The sequence below is a fragment of the Anabrus simplex genome, chromosome X (genome assembly GCF_040414725.1).
Source record: "Anabrus simplex isolate iqAnaSimp1 chromosome X, ASM4041472v1, whole genome shotgun sequence".
Classification (NCBI taxonomy): Eukaryota; Metazoa; Arthropoda; class Insecta; order Orthoptera; family Tettigoniidae; genus Anabrus; species Anabrus simplex.
In genome coordinates this window covers 101,839,701-101,859,278 of record NC_090279.1, presented here as the reverse complement: position 1 = coordinate 101,859,278, position 19,578 = coordinate 101,839,701, and the positions used below count along the sequence as shown (strand labels likewise).

General features: G+C 42.8%; 1 protein-coding gene across 15 annotated transcripts in view; it reads left to right on the top strand.

The window, feature by feature from the left end:
* The window catches only part of LOC136886858 (zinc finger protein 41 homolog), a 348,826-nt gene that overhangs the window by 30,609 nt on the left and 298,639 nt on the right, over positions 1–19,578 (top strand). For 6 of the 15 annotated variants that reach the window (XM_067159710.2, XM_067159715.2, XM_067159713.2 and 3 more), the window contains exon 2: positions 3,149–3,265. The exons of the other annotated variants lie outside the window; for them this stretch is intronic. Coding sequence is in view for 5 of the 6 variants with exons in the window: in XM_067159715.2 (XP_067015816.2) it covers positions 3,187–3,265 (79 nt within the window). In the remaining variant the exon portion in view is untranslated. The remainder of the gene's footprint in view (positions 1–3,148; positions 3,266–19,578) is intronic. 15 annotated transcript variants of the gene reach the window in all.

Genomic DNA, 19,578 nt, shown 5'->3' with positions numbered 1-19,578 from the left:
TAAACTTACGGTATTGTAAAGGTGGAATATTGACTTAACCTTAAAGTATACGTACGACAATATGGACTTTACGATGAAATTTATTTTATGTCATTTGTTTTGATACAACCTTATATACTGACGTAAAAAAAATATCCAAACTTCAAAAATGGGTTGTGCTAGGTTAACAAACATTGGTACGTATGTTTATAGATCTGAAAGATGACGTTGATTCAGATTTCCTGCAAATCACACTTGAGTGGCGCCAGTAGTGGCCCCATAATGTTGCACATCAGGTTTGCTTTCAATACGGGCTGTACTTTGCAAGAGCGTTAGTTGCCTGTGAGATTGTCTGTAGTAACTTTGAGTGGGTCAGGAATGCCTTTACGAGGATGAAGAGGCCAGTATTAACAGCTCACTGTGGTTGAACGATCCTGTGGGTTATCCTTCCATGCTATTGCAGAATGACTTGGCAGCAATGTCTCCACTGTGCATGCTTGCTGGCAGCAGTGGTAACGAGAAAGTACACTTGCAAGAAGACTGGGCTCCGAACGTTCCTTGTGGCACCACTCAGAGGAAGGACCGCTGTTTAGGCGTATGGCGCAGTCGACTGCGTCTGCAGCAGCAGTTCGAGCAGCAGTTGGCACCACAGTGATGCAACGAACTGTTCGAAATCGGTGGCTTGAAGGACAGCTTTGAGCCAGATGCCCTGCACGTGCATTCGACTTACCCCAAACCACCGCCGTTTGCGACTTCAGTGGTGTCAAGCGAGAGCTCATTGGAGGATGGAGTGGTGGACTGTTGTGTTTTCCAATGAAAGCCGGTTCTGCCTTGGTGCCAGTGATGGTCGTGTGTTGGTTAGGAGGAGGGCAGGTGAGCGCCTGCATTCCACCTGTCTGTACCTACACTGGGAGTTCTGCTCTGGGTAGCAATTTTCTGTGACAGCAGGAGCACTCTCATAGTTATTCCACCCACCCTGACTGCAGATGTGTACATCTGTCTGATGATTCGACCTGTTGTGCTGTCTCCAATCGAACACGTATTAGACACCATCGCACTACAACTCCAGAGTCATTCACAACTGGCATTAACCATCCCTTTATTGACCAAAGAAGTGAAACAGGCATGAAACACCATCTCACAAGCTGACATCCGGCACCTGACATAATGCATGCACGTTTGCATGCCTGCATTCAACACATTTTGCAGTCAGTGTCATGTTTTGAAAAATGTCTTCTAATATTCGCAACCTCAGAATGTTAAGTTTATTATTTCTTCTGAAATCATCTTCAATGTATAAGAGAATTGTGACGAAGAGGGACTGTTAACCCATTGTCTTGCAACAACTGTCCCTGGGCACTGATTATCGTACACAAAATTGTAAATGTTACTAATTCCGAAGTATACTTTCTTATCTCGTTCCTTATTATTTGACTTTTCAACAGTGATCAGTATTGCATCATAGTGAACCATTTACTCGCTTTGTTTCTGGAGGTTAACAAACTCTGAATATAATTAGAAAGTATTTTCTGTTAAAAGTCGTCAAGTCCAGAACATCCACCCTTCTAACATTCGCTATTACATTTTAGATATGAGTTTAACCGTTTGTACTGGAATGTATGTAGGCCTATGGTGGGTGAACACATATCTAAACAAAAATGGATTTAAAAAAAATGTGACTTCCATCCTTGTAACGAACAGCGATTCATTTTTGTTTTGTTTCTTATGGAACTGTGGGTTTGAAACCTACATGATCAATTTCTGCTCCACACATTTGATCTTGTTTTGAAATGTTCCCTCCCGGACTGAAATTAAGTAGAATACATGCTATATATAGGACCTGACAGACTTCAGAAAATTGAAAGGAGGATTGGAAGAATCTGCATCAACAAAAAATACCAGAAAGATGGACAGTGGCGTATAATACCTAACAAAGTCGTGTACAAAGAGCTAGAACCTATTATGTATACTATGTGTAAAAGGAGACTGGGATTCTTTGGACATATCATAAAGGTGCAGGATTCGAGACTTCTGAAGCAACTAGTACAACACAATCTCGTCTCAAAAAATATCACAACGGGATGTAAATGGATCAGAGAAGTAAGAGAGGATCTGAAGGAAATAGGCCTTACAACGGAAGACACCACAAATAAGACAAAATTGAATACAAAACTAAATCTCCGCTTTACCCTTACACGAAACAAACCAACACCACACATATTTTCAACTGAGGAAAGGGTACGAAGATCGGAGGGTCTGAAGAAGTACTGGGACGACCACAAAGCCCGATCAGTCCCATCAAAGAGACCTGAACGATGGACTGACTAAAGTGATCCTATGCGGTCATAAAAGAAAAGAAGAAGAACAAGTAAACATGAAGTCCGATTCTTCCTTTTTTAATTGCTTGAGTTGTCTGTGAAAGCGCTATAAGCTAGAGCTGGCGACACATTCCTCTTCTTGTATTCATCAGGAAGTATTGTCAGAACATTGGTTGGTTCCACCCTTGTCCATTTGTCGCAGCGGTCAGCCATCTTGTGCAGAACACCCTAGCATTATTCAACAAAATTTACGTCCCTGGGTTTTAACAAAGTTATTGACGGCTTGTCGCAACAGCATGGAATTGGGTATTTTAGAGCTGGTGCCAGCAGGAATTTAAGCCGCTCATAACATGGAGAATAGACGCTAAATCTTATATATACCCATAGTTATGGTCAAATACGTGTTACTAATGCCATTTCCGCCAGCCACACTGTTCCAAATTTCAGCTGCTTCACCGTGGACTTCGCTCATAACCCTGATCTGGGTCCGTATTTATGACCCCTGGAGAGAGGGTGTCCCAGTATTGTTCTGCGGGTTCATATCCATTTCTCTAGGGGTTCACATACTCCCGCAAGTGAATGTGGTACTGCAGTGGGCGTTAATACTGAGAGGAGATATTGTCAGTGCCTTGTGTAGCATACTGTAGGTCTCTCGATATCCATAAGAAGGTCGTGGATTGCGTAACCTGTACTGATTTGTTTGTAGAGTGTGTCCAATCTCATGCAGTAAAATTTATGGTCGTTCAGTAGTGTAGTGTCACTGAAGCTGTTATCTGTATCAATAACTCGTGTAACATTTGCCCTTTCCCGAGTGTGCTTCCGTTTCAAGGAGTGAATTCTGTCTTTTGTAGGTTCTGACATTTTGTGGTAATGAACGGTAAGCGGAACAATGAACAGGCCTGTTGGTGTGAACTACAAGAAGTTGGTTACAGCTGCATTACTGACTGAGCTCTCCAAGGATATTGATCGTGAGTTATTTAGTTAGGCGATAGATGTCAGCAATAAATTTGTCTCGTAAACAATATGTACTTAACCAAAGAATGCAATTAACATGCTATATACTGTAGATCATTCTTCTTGAAGGACAATATAACCTTGTGATGCTGGAGAGAAGATTTCTGTATGTTTGAGTGTTGTTTCTTTTCATGGGTCTCATTCAGCTGCGTGTTTTGGCACCAAAATGTACTGAATAGTAGTGATGAAAGGGAAAGTAAACATAGAATGGACAGTACGCTGTTATCTTGTATTCCACCGAGTCTAATATAGGCAGGATAATGAGACTACAGCTGTCCCACACAAAGTCAAAGAGACTGCACAAATCACTCTCGCAATAAATGAAGTAATGGGATAAGAGGTAGGTGATTACCAGGGCCCGGATTTTGATGACCTAAATATGTTTAAAAATGACCTATAAAATGACTGCAAATATCCCATAAAATGACCTGAAAACTTAAAATAATTACCAAAAAATTTGAATGAACGTAACATAATTTGATCACATAAAAAAGTGCAAACAGAGTACGTCATTGTATAAGACTTCATGGTATGTGGAACTTTAAGGCTGCAGTATCTGAAGAACAAAAAAGAGAATTTTGCCGTTAGGTACCCTAATTCTTTATCAGATTAGAGGTAATAAGGAAAATGTGCACTTAAAATACAAAACAGGCTATACAGGCTTACCTCTGCATTAAGGTAGATGACTGTGAACCTTCGTAGATTCTCACAGGAAAAAGAACGACGATTGTTGCCAGGCACGTTTTTGTACTTTCAGAAGCTCCTTTCAACGTCTATGGATGCTATTGGAGCATACTTGAAGTGCACTAAATCACTGGCTGTAAGCTCTTCTTCAACGCCAATAATGCTGAAATCTTAACCCGCCAAAATCCGACAGATGGAGCACAAAACATTAAAACCCGAATTCATGTCAAGAACACATTTCAGTTTGTCGGACACTGCCACACCAGGATTGCCACAAATGCATTTTAATTCATCTGTCGCTGTTCTGACGAAATTGATCATTTTTTCTAGAGCCACGCCTCTCTCCAGAGGACGTGTAATAATTGACAACAAGGAACTGAAATTTGCTTTGATGCATGCTAGTTTTCCCTCCCTTTGCGTATCCAAAAACAATTCTTGAGCCATCTGATTGGCTTTGGCATCTTGTACGTCAAAGGAATCTATTACATGGTTCACTGTCTGAAAGTGGTCACAATAGTAGATACAGACGTCGATCCACATACCCTACCGTGTGATGCAAGGTAATGGAATGTTGGGTGCTTGGGATCTGAAAAGTTCCCTGCGTGGTGGAGCCTTAGTAAGTACCTTCTTAGTTAGGGTAACAAGCTTGTCGACTTCAGGGAAATTTGATCTGACTTCTTCGTCCACTGTGTGAAAAGTGTGACCTAGGCAGGTTAATTGTACCATTTTTGAGTAAAATGCTTGATTGTGTTGGCAGCTTTAACTATGTAAGGCGCTGCATCAGTCGCAAAGAGCAGAACATCATGATACCTTAAACCCTCAGGTCATTCTAGTCCCATCGATTTTATCAAAGAGGCGACATATTGTAGAATGGTTCACAGATTGCAAAACTGTGGTCGTGAGCAAAAAATTTTTCTAGGCCTATCTACTTCTAACGTACCCACGATAAGATTGGCAATGTAACGGCCCTCTACATCACTGGTTTCATCGATTGAAACAAATATTTCGTCTCCGAAGACTTCTTCTCCGATATTCCTTATTGTGTCGTCACAGCATTGGGATACATAGTTCTTTCTCAGAGTAGACTCATCCGGAATTACGCGGGCCGTATACCTTTCTAAGAAATCTCTCGGTTTAATATTGTTCAATTTCCAGAGTGGAATGTTCGAAGAAACCAAAGCTTCACACAAGTCTTTACGAAACACAGAGGATGTACTGCCATCGGAGGATGACAGAGTAACATTTGAGAAACTTTTTGTGTGCTACTATTTTGCCCCTTCTAGGGACACCAAGACCTTGACGTCAGTGTGGGGGCTTGTGTGCTTGTTGATCCTGAGGGCTGTGCCACCTCGGTGTTATCCATGCTGGATTGGCCTCGGTGTAGGGCCAGACTAACAAGGTGTCCCCCGAGTTGCCTGAAAGGTGTCTGTGCTCTTTAGATTTCATAACTGTTTCTTCCCTTCTATTCTCACCTTCTTAAATTTCATTCTTCTTCCTGTCTAGCCAACCTCTCTGCCTCGGGTAGAATAGGTTAGTATGGAGGTTTCACCCTTCCCCAGTCGCACGTTTTGGGTCGTGGCAAGGTGATGCATGGCTACTGGGAGAGTAGTTCTTAGCAGCCCACCCCATTCACAAGTTTCGGGTCGTGGCGAGGTGATGCATGCCTACTGGGAGAGTAGTTCCTAGCGACCCCCCTGCTGATACCGGGCACCCTCTGGAGTATATAGCCTTGCCTTTGGTACATCAGGGCTCTGCCGAATGTCGACCTTTTATATCCTGGGTACTCATGGGAGTACGCATGGTTTTTGAGTTTGCTTTTAATTCGTCGAAGGCTGCAGGCCTTAAAATTGCATTTTTAAATTGTACCGCAACGAACCATAAACGTTTCTACTGAGCCAATGATTTGTTCAATAGGAAAACGTCTGAGGAAAATCTGCCTCAATTCCTGGTTGCCTCCAGAGTCGAAGGACAGAGCTTCCTTCCAGAAAATCCGTTTCTAATTCGTAATGCTGTGGAGGATATTGTTGGTGGAGAGGTTGATGAGATGCGGAAGCTACGAGACGGCTCTGTACTTATCAAGACCACTACGATTGTACAGAGTAAGAGGTTACTAGAAGCTCCAATGTTCGGACCAGTACCTGTTAAGGTGGAAAAGCACAATTCCCTGAACTCCATTGAAGGAGTCATCTTTCACAGGGATTTAGTCAAAGCCTCTGATGATGATCTCATCTGAAGCCTTGCACACTGGGGAGTTTCCGACGTCAAGAGGCTCAAGAGGCGTGTCGGAGCCAATCTTCACGACACAGGTGCTTTCATACTCACCCTTAACAGACAGACAGACAGACAGACAGACACTGGCTAAACAAATTTAAAGTTTCAATGCATACGCTGAGAGTTCGACCTTATATTCCAGCACCTATGCGCTGTTACAACTGCCAACGGTTTGGTCACACATCACCGCGCTGCCAAGGCTTAGAAACTTGTGAGGAATGTGAAAAAGGGGCACATACCAGTGTAGGAATGCACACCACCACCCGCGTGTGTAAACTGCACAGGTGAGCATGCCCCTTGATCCAAGAATTGTCCTATATTTAAGGAAGAAAAGAAGAAGATCCAGGAGATTAAGACACTGGATAAACTATCTTATCCAGATGCCCGGAGGAAATTTAAATCAATGGCCCCACCGGAATTCCCTGTCTCCTTTGCTGAGAAAGCAGCAAAAGTACCAATAACACCAATAAGTTTTGTAGCAACCGCTCTCGAGAAACCATCAACTAGCATGCAGACAGTTCCTCACAGCACCAATAACGAAGAAAAGAAAGAACAAATCCCAGCAAAAGCATCGGTAAGCAAGTTATTGCTGAAAATATCTGGAAGGGGCTCTTCTGAGGCAGTCCTCTAGGGAAGTCCTCTAGTTCAAGTGCAGGGGGAATGGCTTCCCCCAATACGGCTGGCAAACCTTCTTCCAGCCTTCCTACCAAAGCACGGGTCAAGAAGGAGGAGAAAGGGAAGCCACAGCGCTCCCCTAAGAAGTTGGAGAAAAAGTCTTCTCCAACCCCATCAGGGATCACATCATCCCCAAAGAAGACCGGCAAACAATCTGCCGGTTCTCCTTCAAAGAATAATGAAACAGCGGGTAAGAATGAGAGGCAGCGACGGTCTCATGTTTGATCCTTTTCTGGAAAACTCGGTTCAGTTCTCCAAAGAAGAAGGCCCACCGTTCAAAGTCAGAGAGCTCACCGTCTACAGAGCCCTCAGTCGCCAAGTCACCCCGTGCTGAGGACACAATGGAGACTGAAGCCATTACTTTTATACATGGTGATGGTGACATAACGGACACCAACAAAGACTGTGGAAAATGGCAGGTAGCTGACCGAAAGAAGGGCAAGCAATTGTCCTAATTTCCTAATGCTACCTATCCACACAATGGCACTATTGCATTGGAACTGCAGTAGTTACCCCTGTCGCTTAGCTGAGTTGATATCTGTCTATGAGGCCTCCATAGTCTGCCTAACGGAATCTCTTTTGAGACCTGGACTCAACAGTACAATGAGAGGATATCATTTTTATTCCTAAGACAGATTAGCTGGCGTTTGTATCCTAGTTCGCTCCGACATATTCAGCAAAGAAGTACCACTCTGTACTCAGCTAGATGCAGTTGCAGTTCGCACTCCGTTGCCAGTAATGACAATGGTGTGCAACGTGTACATTCCACCGGACTACGATCTTGAAATGTGTGCACTACAAGATTTGATCGCTCCATTGCCTCCTCCTTTCCTCATACTGGGAGACGTGAACACCCGTAACACATTATGGGGTTATCCGTCTTCTTGTGCTAGGAGAAGGTGCTGGAGTGACTGATCAATCTGTTTGACCTTTGCATGCTTAATACAGGGGAACAGACACATTTCAGCAGCGCACATGGCACATTCTCACACCTGGATATCACTTTGTGCAGCCGTGCGCTAGTTCCCCTGCTACGGTGGCAAGTACACGACGACCTCTGTGATAGTGACCACTTCCCGATAATTCTATCTATGTTGAATCGAAGACAGTCCGAAGTACACAAGCGCTGGTAACTTTGGCGGGCAAATTGGCCAGAATTTTCCAAACACGCAGTGATAGGCGATGATGTGCTGGAGTCTGTTGACGGCCGCGTTTCTTCCATTACTACTGGAATTTTGGCTGCTGCAGAGGAAACAATTCCTTCCTCGTCCGGTATTCATCGCCGGAAACAGGTCCCATGGTGGATGGATGAAATTGCAGCAGCCATATATGATCGCTCATGGGAAGCATTATTGTCAGAATCCTACAATGGCAAATCACATCACATTTAAGCGTATACACTTGAATGCCTGTTTTTTGATTCGAGAAAGTAAGAAAGCTACGTGGGGAAATATGTGTCTTCTATGACGGCACATACTCCGTCATCACAAGTGTGGACAAAACTCCGCCGTATTGTCGGAGTACAGAATGTGCCCTTAGTGCCCGGTATCTCCATTAATGGAGATATTGTTACGATTCCTTCAGTCATTGCAGACCACATCGCATCTCATTTTCCAGATACGTCCAGCTCTGGGAGATACGACCCTCCATTTCTACCACTTAAGCGCGAAGGAGAGGCACACCATCTATCTTTCGCCTCTAGTGCTCTGCATCCCTACAATGTGCCTTTCATGGAGTGGGAGTTGCAGAGTGCACTCGAGCTATGCAGGAACACGGCTCCTGGACCGGACAAAAAGCATTTGAGTGACAGATGTCTCGAGGATCTCCTCACCATATTTAACAGAATATGGAGTGAGGGAGTGTTTCCATCTCAATGGCGTGTGCGAATTGTGATGCCAATTCGCAAGCCAGGTAAAGATCCATAACTCCTGGATAGTTATAGGCTTATAATGCCTTACAAATGGCCTCTGTAAGCTATTTGAAAGGATGGTTAACCAGCGTCTATGTGGGCATTGGAAAAGGGAGGTCTTTTGTCTGACTACCAGTGTGGGTTTCACTCTCATCGGACTACCACTGATCATCTGGTCAGACTGGAGAGCGCCATTCAGAAGGCCTTTCTCCGGAAGGAACACCTAGTCGCCGTGTTTTTTGACCTGGAGAAAGTTTACGATACTACCCAGCGATATGGATTTCTCTCCACTCTGCACCAGTGGGATTTTGGGGAAATTTTCCAACGTTGATTGAGAACTTCATGACCCTCTGGCTCTTTCGAGTCTGAGTAGGGAATGCATGTTCTCAATATTTCGTTCAGGAAAATGGAATACCTCAGGGATCTGTACTGAGCGTCACGCTGTTTGCAATCGCCATCAACGACATAGTTGCCACTGCTGGGCTCGCAGTTGTTCCATCGCTGTGTATAGACTTTTAGCTCTACATTACAGCTCTGGAAGGGTGGCGTTTGCTGAGAAACAGCTACAGCAAGCTATTAACCGAGTCGTTGGATGTGCTCTTCAATATGGTTTTCGATTTTCAGCAGTGAAAATCTCAGTTGTACACTTCTGTCTGCATCGGCTTGTGCAACCTGAACCACAGCTCCGCTTGCAAAACAGTGTCTTACCAGTAGTAGACACCTACAGATTCCTGGGTCTCCATTTTGATAAGAGACTTACGTGGCAGCCCCACATCCGTCAGTTGAAGGTTGCCTGCATGAAGAGACTTAACATGCTCCAATTGATAGCTTGTGTCGCGATTTGAATATTGATGTCGGTGGTTGTCTTAAACTTTTAGTGAGGTACCTTCGTGGTTAGTTCCGCGACCGGATATACGTCTAGATCTACTCCATGGACCCAAGGTAAACACTGATTCCTGCGTTTATCGGAGGTATTTCCAGGACTTCGTTCACCAATATCCGGCCACAAAACATATCATCAAGGATGGTTATAAAATCGGAGATAATGTTGGTTGCTCTTTCGTCAACCGATGATATGAGCATGAAGATCTCGCTTCCTAGTGTATGTAGCGCGTATACTGTGGAGCTTTACACCATCTTAGAGGCTCTGCAGTTTGTACTGGGTGACGAAGGAAACCACTTTCTTATATATACCGACTCGTTAAGTTCTCTGCAATCTGTTGAAGCTTGTTTCCTGCCACACCCACTGGTGCAGCAGATTCATAACCTTCTAGCCAGGTTAAGTGATGCTGGCACTGGAATCACTTTCATGTGGCTTCCAAGCCATGTTGGAATTGCGGGAAACAAACTTACGGATGAAGCTGCAAAGGAAGCGGTACTTTTACCTCCAAGACCTGCCAATGTACCTGCTAAGGATATTTGTTCTCAGCTACGTCGAACAATCTTGACGTCCTGGGAATCGGAGTGGCTAGCTATCCAAATTTCCAACAAGCTGAGATCAATTAAGAAGACAACTAGCGTGTGGCGGTCGTCTTTCTGGCCTTCACGGGGAGAGCCATAGTATTGTGTAGGCTGAGGATAGGTCATTTACGATATACGCACTTTTATCCCATAAAGGGGGAAAGACCCCCCAGTGTGTTCTTGTGGTGCCGACTTCACCGTGGCCCACATCCTCACAGAGTGCGCCAATCTCTCTAGCATAAGATGGAGCCTCGACCTGTAGGAAACACTCAAATGCATACTAGCCGATGACGTGACTACTGCTGATCTCGTCATCCGCTTTATGTGCGACAGTGGATTAATCAAGGGTATATAAATTACAAGTGTACTGTTACACAGGGAACGCACATTCCCTTTTGATTCGTTAGTAATTTTTTTGGCCTAATGAAATAATTTTTTGTTTTATTTTGTAGTGCGTTTCCAAATTCCTTTGTGAATGAATACTTTTGTTTTTATTTTAAATTTCCTTTCTATTAATTTGTTCAGAGAGGATGCTTAAAAAAATCACCACCACCACCACCACCACCTGCTACTATTTTGGACTCCATGTATGTGTGTGCTTCTCTCGACCGATATGTTGCTGAACGTTAAATCTCCTATCTCCTGCCACTTTCATTTCACATATTTTGCAGAAAGGAATTTCACCATCGGTGGTAAAAATATCCTCGCCATGTTCCATAATTATTTGTTTGAAATGAATAGCCCGAGATGGGCATTTTAAATACACTTGAAAAACAATGGTGGCCGATAACACAAATCCACTTAGCACGCGTGTCTGTCTTCCTACCCCATAGTTTCCGTATTAGCTGCAATCACAGGTGTGTCTCATGAAATATGGATATTGCAAGAAATAAGGGTTGAACAAAGTTATGAAGATTCTCATGTGTTCGTATTCATCCTCACTTTCAGTTCCGTTAATATCCAGTACCATACACAATAATGCATCATAAACCATTAAGAATGTGAGAAGACTCAAAGCGTATAAAATATTCTAATAAATTCCATAAAATGACATAATGATGCAAAAAGTGAGAAAAAACCTCAAAATAAAATGCTTAGAAAAATGACAAATGACATAAGTATGCATTTCTGTTATATGGGGGCCATGAGCAGGATTTGTATACAAGTTAACAATATCTAGGCTTAGGGACGTGGCGCACCCATCGCCCAGTGGGAAACCGCTGCAGTCAGCCACCCGAGTACTGGCGGGAAAACCGAAGCGTGAGGTTTGGAGGAAATGCCAGCCTGAGCTGAACATCAAGCTCTTATTTCAACCTCAGTCGTATAACTGGACAGTCCCAAGCTGTCCCAATAAACATTCCTTTTAGCTCATGGAATGGATCGCACCAAAGTTGACGCAAGCAGGCTTTTTGATTCTGGGGGACCTGCCAGAATGTGCGAATGGGAAGAGTCGGAGCTTCCAAGAACCTCAAAGTATCGAAACGAGAAAGATTTTCAGGATAGGGACCATAAATGTACGGACAATGACAAAGACTGGTAAAACAGGTAATAGATGAGATGAGAGAAAGAAACATTGGGATACTAGCCATGCAAGAAACAAGATATAGTGATGAAGACACAGTGGAGTCAGAAGGCTTCATAGTGCTGAAAGGAAAACCAGGAATCAGAGTGGGAAAAGGAAGACACACACCTACATGCTTTGGTACAGGATTCATAATGGACAAGAGGTATGAGGATGGCATAATTGAAATGAAGAGTAGGTCTGAAAGGATATCCACGTTATCAATTCGAGCAGGGAACAAAAAATATACCATAGTAAATGGACATGCGCCTACCAATGACAAGAACAGAAAAGACAAGAAAGCTGTAGACAGTTTCTGGGAAGAACTGGATGATACACTGAAAAGCATATCACACAGACAAGTGAAGATACTTGTAGGTGATTATAATGCACAGGTAGGGAGGGAGAAGCAACATAAGGGGATAGTAGGCGAGTACCCAGCACACAAGAGGACGAACAAAAACGGAGAAAGGTTAATTGAACTATGTCGAGAACACAGAATGAGACTTTTGACAACTCACTTCAGGGCCAAACCGAATAAGAAAAAGACATGGGCAAGCCCATGCACCCACATTGGGAATTCCAGATTGACCATGTGGCAATCAATCGGACAAACACTAAAGAGATTATGAACACAAAGGTCAGAAAGAACACAAGAATAGAATCAGATCACTATCTTACAGAAATCAAGTGCCTTTGGATTCTGCACAGGGGTAGACTGCCACAGACAAGTAGACCAACTGGAAAAATAAATATAGACAGAGACAAATTACGGCACAATCGATCCAAATACGAGGAAGGAATGGAAACTGGCAATGGATGGGATGACATGAAGCTGAATATGAGGAAACAGGCTGAAATATGGGGAAAGGAAGAAAAGAAAAAGAAACACTGGTGGTGGAATATGGACTATGAGGAAGCAGTTGAGAATTGCAGGAAAGCCTGGAGAGACTGAAGCATTAAGAAGAACCTGGAAAAATGGGAAGTTTTCCTACGAGTAAGGAAGGAAACAGGCAGAACCATAAGATGGACCAAAAGACAGAGGATGAAGCAGGAATTGGATGAAATTGAAAACAACTTCAGGAAAAACAATAGTAGAGAATTTTTTGGGAAATTCAAAAAGAGCCTGAGTGGATATAAAGGCAGAGAACTCTTTATAAGAGATGAGAATGGGGATCTGGCAGTTAGTGCGAAGCAGAACTGTAGGATACTTGCAGAATACTTTCATGACCTGTTAAACTGTGAACCACCTGAAGAAGAGCTGGAGCTGGGGACAAACACAGAAGAGAGTCATGTCCTCCAACTAGAGATGAGGTCGCACAGGCCATAAGTGATCTAAAGAATAACAAAGCAACCGGAGAAGATGGAATATCAGCTGAGATGATTAAGTGGGGAGGTGACAAGGCAGTAGACAACATGACCAACATCATCGGCCAGATTTGGAGAACAAAGAAGTTACCAGAAGGATGGAAGAATGCGATCATAATACCAATACATAAGAAGGGAGACAAGAGGGATGCAAACAACTATAGAGGAATTTCGCTACTAGAGATTGGCTATAAGGTGTTGTCGAAAGTCCTGCTCAATGGACTGGAAGAACAGTTAGAAAGTACAATTGGAGACTACCAAGCAGGATTTAGGAAGGGAAGAGGATGCATAGAACAGATATTTATACTGAAACAACTGATAGAACATAGGGCCTTAAAGAACAAAAAAAACGATGGTAACCTTTGTAGATTTCACTATGGCATATGACTCCATCGACAAACAAACCCTTGGAAGAATCCTGAAGAACAGAGGATTAGATGGCACTACACATGAACTCATAATGGAAATTCTATTAGACACAAAGGCAGGGGTGAGATTCAGAGGAGTACTCTCTGAAGAATTTGATATCAACACTGGTGTCAAACAAGGAAATGGATTATCACCAATGTTGTTCAACATAGCTCTGGATGAAGTCATCAGGCAGTGGAGAACAATGAATGAGACAATGGGAATACCAAAGACGCATGTTGGGGACAAAAAGGACAATAGGGCCCAAGTAGATTGTCTAGCCTTTGCGGACGACATAGCTATAGTAAGTGAGACAGAAGAAGATGCAAAGACACAACTCTACAACTTAAGCAATATAGCCGGAAGGGTAGGACTGAGGATCGCCTACAACAAGACAAAGACATTGAATACCACTGAGGATTGGACAACACTGGAAGGCACCGTGCAAAAGGTGGACAAATTCAAGTACCTAGGAGAATTTATAACGGGAAGGAATAGGAGCAATGAGGGAATGACAGAGAGGATAAAGAAGATGCGATCAGCCTTCTGTATGACCAGAGATATATGCAATAAAAAGAATATATCTACAGACGCAAAGATTAGACATTACAAGGCAACGGTGAGAAATGCTGTATTATATGCAGCTGAGACAATAGCACTAGGAAGAAATGGTGCGGAACAACTAGAGAAAGAGGAGAGAAAAATATTGAGGAAAATACTAGGCCCTAAGAGAGGAGGTGAGAGATGGATGAGGAGACCCAGGGAAGAACTATACCGGAACATGAGGACAATCTCAGAAGAAATCAGACTGAAAAGAGCAAGGTTTGCGGGACATGTTATCAGGATGAATATGGATAGAATGACGAAAAGAGTATGGGAAACAACAGCGAGGACACGAGGAAAGACAGGAACCAAGTGGGTAGTTGAACTCCGGAAAGATTGGTCGGAATTGGGGATGAAGGTGGAAGAAAAGGAAAATTGGAGAAGCAAGTACATACCGACTAATATGCCAGAGATCAATGATAGGGATGGATAAGGAAAAGGATTGAGAGTCACCAGTGGAGTAGACAAGAGAAGAGGATACTGAATATCTCGGAAGAAGAGCGGGAGAGAAGAAGAGAAAGGATGAAGAGGTTCTGGGAGGAGAAGAAGAAAATGCAATCCATGAAGGAGCTGTCCGTGGTCCTACAGAGGCTGTAACGCAAGAAGAAGAAGAAGAAGAAGAAGAAGTTAACAACGTCTTTAGTGAACCATTTAAAAGATGACATGTCATCAGAACCCGGGCCCTGGCAATTACAGTTAATCAAAATCCAGTAATAAACCGGTACAACCATAGTTGAAGAAGGTGGTATAGCATGTAGCCCGGGGAAGCGGCTTATTATCTGACACAGTAATGACAGACTGGTGGTAGGATGAAGAATTAAGAGTTTTACTATTTTCAATGAATAAAGATTTAAATACCTAATAATAAATATGGTGTCTGTTTCCTCCGTGTTAGGAACGGTCTCAAAGAACCCTGGCACTAGGTATAAAATGCCTTTGGGTGTGTTGAGCCCATCGTACTAATAGCCTATAAAATGTTTGAGAGGCTTGTTCCCTATCCACTCTTTTTTTACATGGCCTGCCTGTTTCCTCCAGCAAGTCGGTGCTTGTTCTACATCAGACATTAGAGATTTACTTCTTTGCCTGAGGTCCTAAGTCAGCTTAAAGACATCATAATCTTAATATTTGTTATTAGATATCAGAACTTCAAAACATTGCAAATAAAATTGGCCTCAAAATATCATTTGAGAAAACAGAAATTATGCCCCAAAAACCACAGCTAAACAAATTTACTATAAATGGTAATAAAATCAAAATAGTAACTCAAGTTAAATATTTTGGAGAAGTAATAACACATAATCTAGATGCAAAAATCTCATTCCAAAGAAGAATAGATTAGCTAAAACACAAAAATTAACATCGGATATCTACAAAAAGAAATAAAATGAATGTAAAAATAAAACACTACAGCACAGTTATAAAACTGAAATCTATTATTATTATTATTATTATTATTATTATTATTATTATTATTATTATTATTATTATTATTATTATTGATTTGAGCCCGCTAAGAAGCGCTGATGACTAGTTCTTCCTCGATGCTCTTCTTTGTTCCCAATATCTCTTGAGCCCTGCTGATAATTTCTCCTTTCTCTCCTGTGAAAGGGGCTTCCGACTTCTAGGAACTCTAGGTGGTGGGGTACAAGACTGTACCATAGCACAAAATTTGGAACGATCTTCTATATCAATGTCTGAAATCCCAGCTGAATCCATGTCCTTCTGTACTTCATTAAGCCACAAGCTTCCAGTCTTGTAGCTTTTAACCAAGGAGAAGATCTTCTTGGTAAGCCTGTTGCTGTCCATTCGTTGTAGGTGTCCGTAGAACTTAAGCCTCCTACGTCGCATGCTGGTATTGGCTGATTCTAACTGTCGATACAGCTCAGATTTCGATTTAAGTCTGTAGGTTCCATCTCGGTCCATGCATTTTCCTGCGTATACGTCTTTCGGCTTTCTCTAGATCATCCATAGTGCCATCCATAGGGTCTCTGAGGCGTACAAAAACTGTGGTCTGAAAGGAGTTTTGTAATGACAGATCTTAGCATTTTTCGAAATGCACCTCTTATTATAATGGTTGTGGGATAGTTGGTACACTGCATTGAGTTTGTTACACCTTTCTAGGATGGATGTACCGTCTCTACTATTGAGGTGGACCCATTCACCAAGATAGCGGAAGCGATTGACCTTCCCAATCGTTCCATGTATGGTCGTCAAAGGGGGGTTTCCGGGATGCCGAGTCTCAAAGTACTTAGTTTTGTCGTACGATATGTGTAATCCTGCCTTCACTGCTGTCTCGTGCAGGGCTTTGATAGCAATGACAGCATCCTTAGATTGTTGTTTAGGATTGCAATATCATCTGTGAATGCTAAGGCACCTGATCTCAATCTTTCGGGTCCTGGCTCCAATGGCAACTGGTTTGATTTCTAGATTCCTCAGTGTACATTCCCAGTTCTTGATGACTTTATCAAGCACTAGATTAAACAGAATGGGTGAGAGGCCATCACCCTGTCGTACTCCAGTTTTTATCTTAAAACTCCGAGATAGTTCTCCCCTGAACTTCACCTTAGATGTTGTATCCATAGGAGTGTGTTGGATGAGGGTGCATGTGTTGTAAGCAACACCTCGTTCTTGCAGTACAGAGAAGAGTGTCTGGCGGTCGATGGAATTGTAAGCTTTTATAAAGTCGACGAAAACTACAGCGATGTTCATACTCCTTATTTGTTGTAGTTGGAGAATGGTTTTTAGGTTGAAGATCTGCTCGGTACAGGACCGTCCCCGCCGAAATACTCCTTGATATTCACCAATCGTTCGATCATATTGGCTTTCTACATTGTCCAGTAAAATCCTTGACAGCACTTTGAATGCTACTGACAGCAGAGATATCCCTGGGTAGTCGTTGACATCACTGCGGTCACCTTTTTTAAGTAAAGGGTGTATGATAGCTGATTTCCAGTCATCAGGGATCCTGCCAGTCTCCCCGCAGTCGATCAAGATCTGGTGTATGGCCTCTGTGATCGTATTTCCACCTGCTTTTAGAGCTTCCGCAATGATGCCATCTTCCCCGTGTGGCTTGAAGTTCTTAAGAAATCTACTGAAATCTACATATGCAGCAGAAACACTTTTTCACCTGAATAAACAATCAGAAATTGAAAGGAGGATTGGAAGGACCTGCAGCAACAAAAAATATCAGAAAAATGGACAGTGTGGATAATACCTAACAAAGTCATGTACAAAGAACTAGAACCCATTAGACATACTGTCCGTAAGGGGAAACTGGGATTCTTTGGACATATGAGGATGCATCATTCGAGACTTCTGAAACAACTAGTACAACACAATCTTGTCTCAAAAAATGCCACAACAGGATGTAAATGGATCAGAGAAGTAAGAGAGGATCTGAAGGAAATAGGCCTTACGACAGAAGACACCGCAAATAAGATAAAATTGAATACAAAACTTCTCTTTACCCTTACACGAAACAAACCAACAACACGCATATTTTCAACCGAGGAAAGGGCACGAAGATTGGAACATCTGAAGATGTACTGGGAGGATCGCAAAGCCCAAGCAATCCATTCAGAGACACCTGAACGATGGACTGACTAAAGTGATCCTATGCGGTCATATAACAAGAAGAAAAGAAGAATTATTCCTACAACATTGTCTTAGTCTGGTATTCATATGTTTTAGTCTGTTATTACATGAAAATGAATCCACAGCCTGTTTGCAGTCATTCGACCGGGTCTGGAATGGAATGAATGAAGCACCCATCTTACGGCGAGGATAGGAATTGTGCTGGCTGCCGAAGCCTGTTGCATTCCTCTGGGGCAATGATTATGAATGACAGATGAAATGAAATGATATTGGAGAGTGTTGCTGGAATGAAATATGACAGGGAAAACCGGAGTACCCGGAGAGAAACCTGTCCCGCCTCCGCTTTGTCCAGCACAAATCTCACATGGAGTGACCGGGATTTGAACCACGGAACCCAGTGGTGTGAGGCCGGCGCTCTGCCGCCTGAGCCACCGAGGCTCTCACGGTTTAGTTATCGCATAATCTTTTTAATTTTTATTTGGCTAAAGATGGCCGCTAAGTGGGTGAAACTAGTCCCAGGACTTATGTCATCATCATCATCATCATCATCAGCCAATTCTATCATTACATGATGTGGCCTCTTTAAGTCGTGAACTCAGGTAGGTCTTTAACAGAACTCTCCAGGTAGAACGGTCTCGAGCAGTTCTCTGCCAGGTAGCACCAGCTATTCTCTTGACGTCTTTGTCCCATCTGTCTGATATATTGATATATTGTATTGAAAAGGTTTACTCTTATAAACAAATAAGAGCTTGTTCTCATTGAGGGATTGCAGATTTGCAAGGCTGGCCCAAAATTTCTCTTTTACATTATGTTTGTGGGGCGTAACAGGAGACCCTCTTGTCAATTGACTCTACTTCAGTAAGAAACAAAAATGAAATTTATAGCTCTTATTCATTGTTGACAATCTTAATTGACACATCAGACTATGTTGAGACGGTTGTGATGATCAGGGCTTTGGATATGATATGATTTAGAACTGACCAACATAATTTTCAAGAAGCGCCTGTCACATTGAATCGCCTATAGCAGTGGTGCAAAAAATACACAGTTTGATTACTGGTTGGTAAGAAGGCATAATCTGAAGTTGGTCATTGGCACAAAAGTTATCCAGTCAGACAGCATCTACTCCTCCTAAGCTTCAGCGCAGTGAGGCAGATAGCCGAGCTGTAGGTGCAAGTATATCGGATGGGTATCTGTCAAGGGACCAGACTTACGAATGGTTCGTCAAAAGGTGCGGGTAGCTGCCTTTTGGAAGTTGCAAGGGCAACAGTCTGGGGGATCAACTGATACGGCCTTGTAATAATACTTAACATGGCTTGGTTAGCTATGTTGATACTGCTACATGGCTGAAAGCAGTAGGAAACTACAGTCATAACTAACTCCTGAGGACATGCAGCTTTCTCTGTATGAATGATGTGCTGATGATGCTTTCCTCCTCGGTAAAATAGTCTCCCGTTCGGACCTCCGGATGGGGACTACACGAGAGGGGGCAATCATCAGGAAGATGGATAACGACATTCTGCAAGTCAGAGCATGGAATGTTAGAAGCTTGTATTGATGTGGTACATTAGAGAACCTGAAAACGGAAATGGATATACGTACTAAAGTGAGATGTAATTGGTATAAGTGAAGAACGTTGGCAGAAAGAGTGGGATTTTTAATCAGGCAACTACAGAATTATCAACACAAAATCAAACAGAGAAAATGCAGGAGTAGGTTTGATAATGAATAAG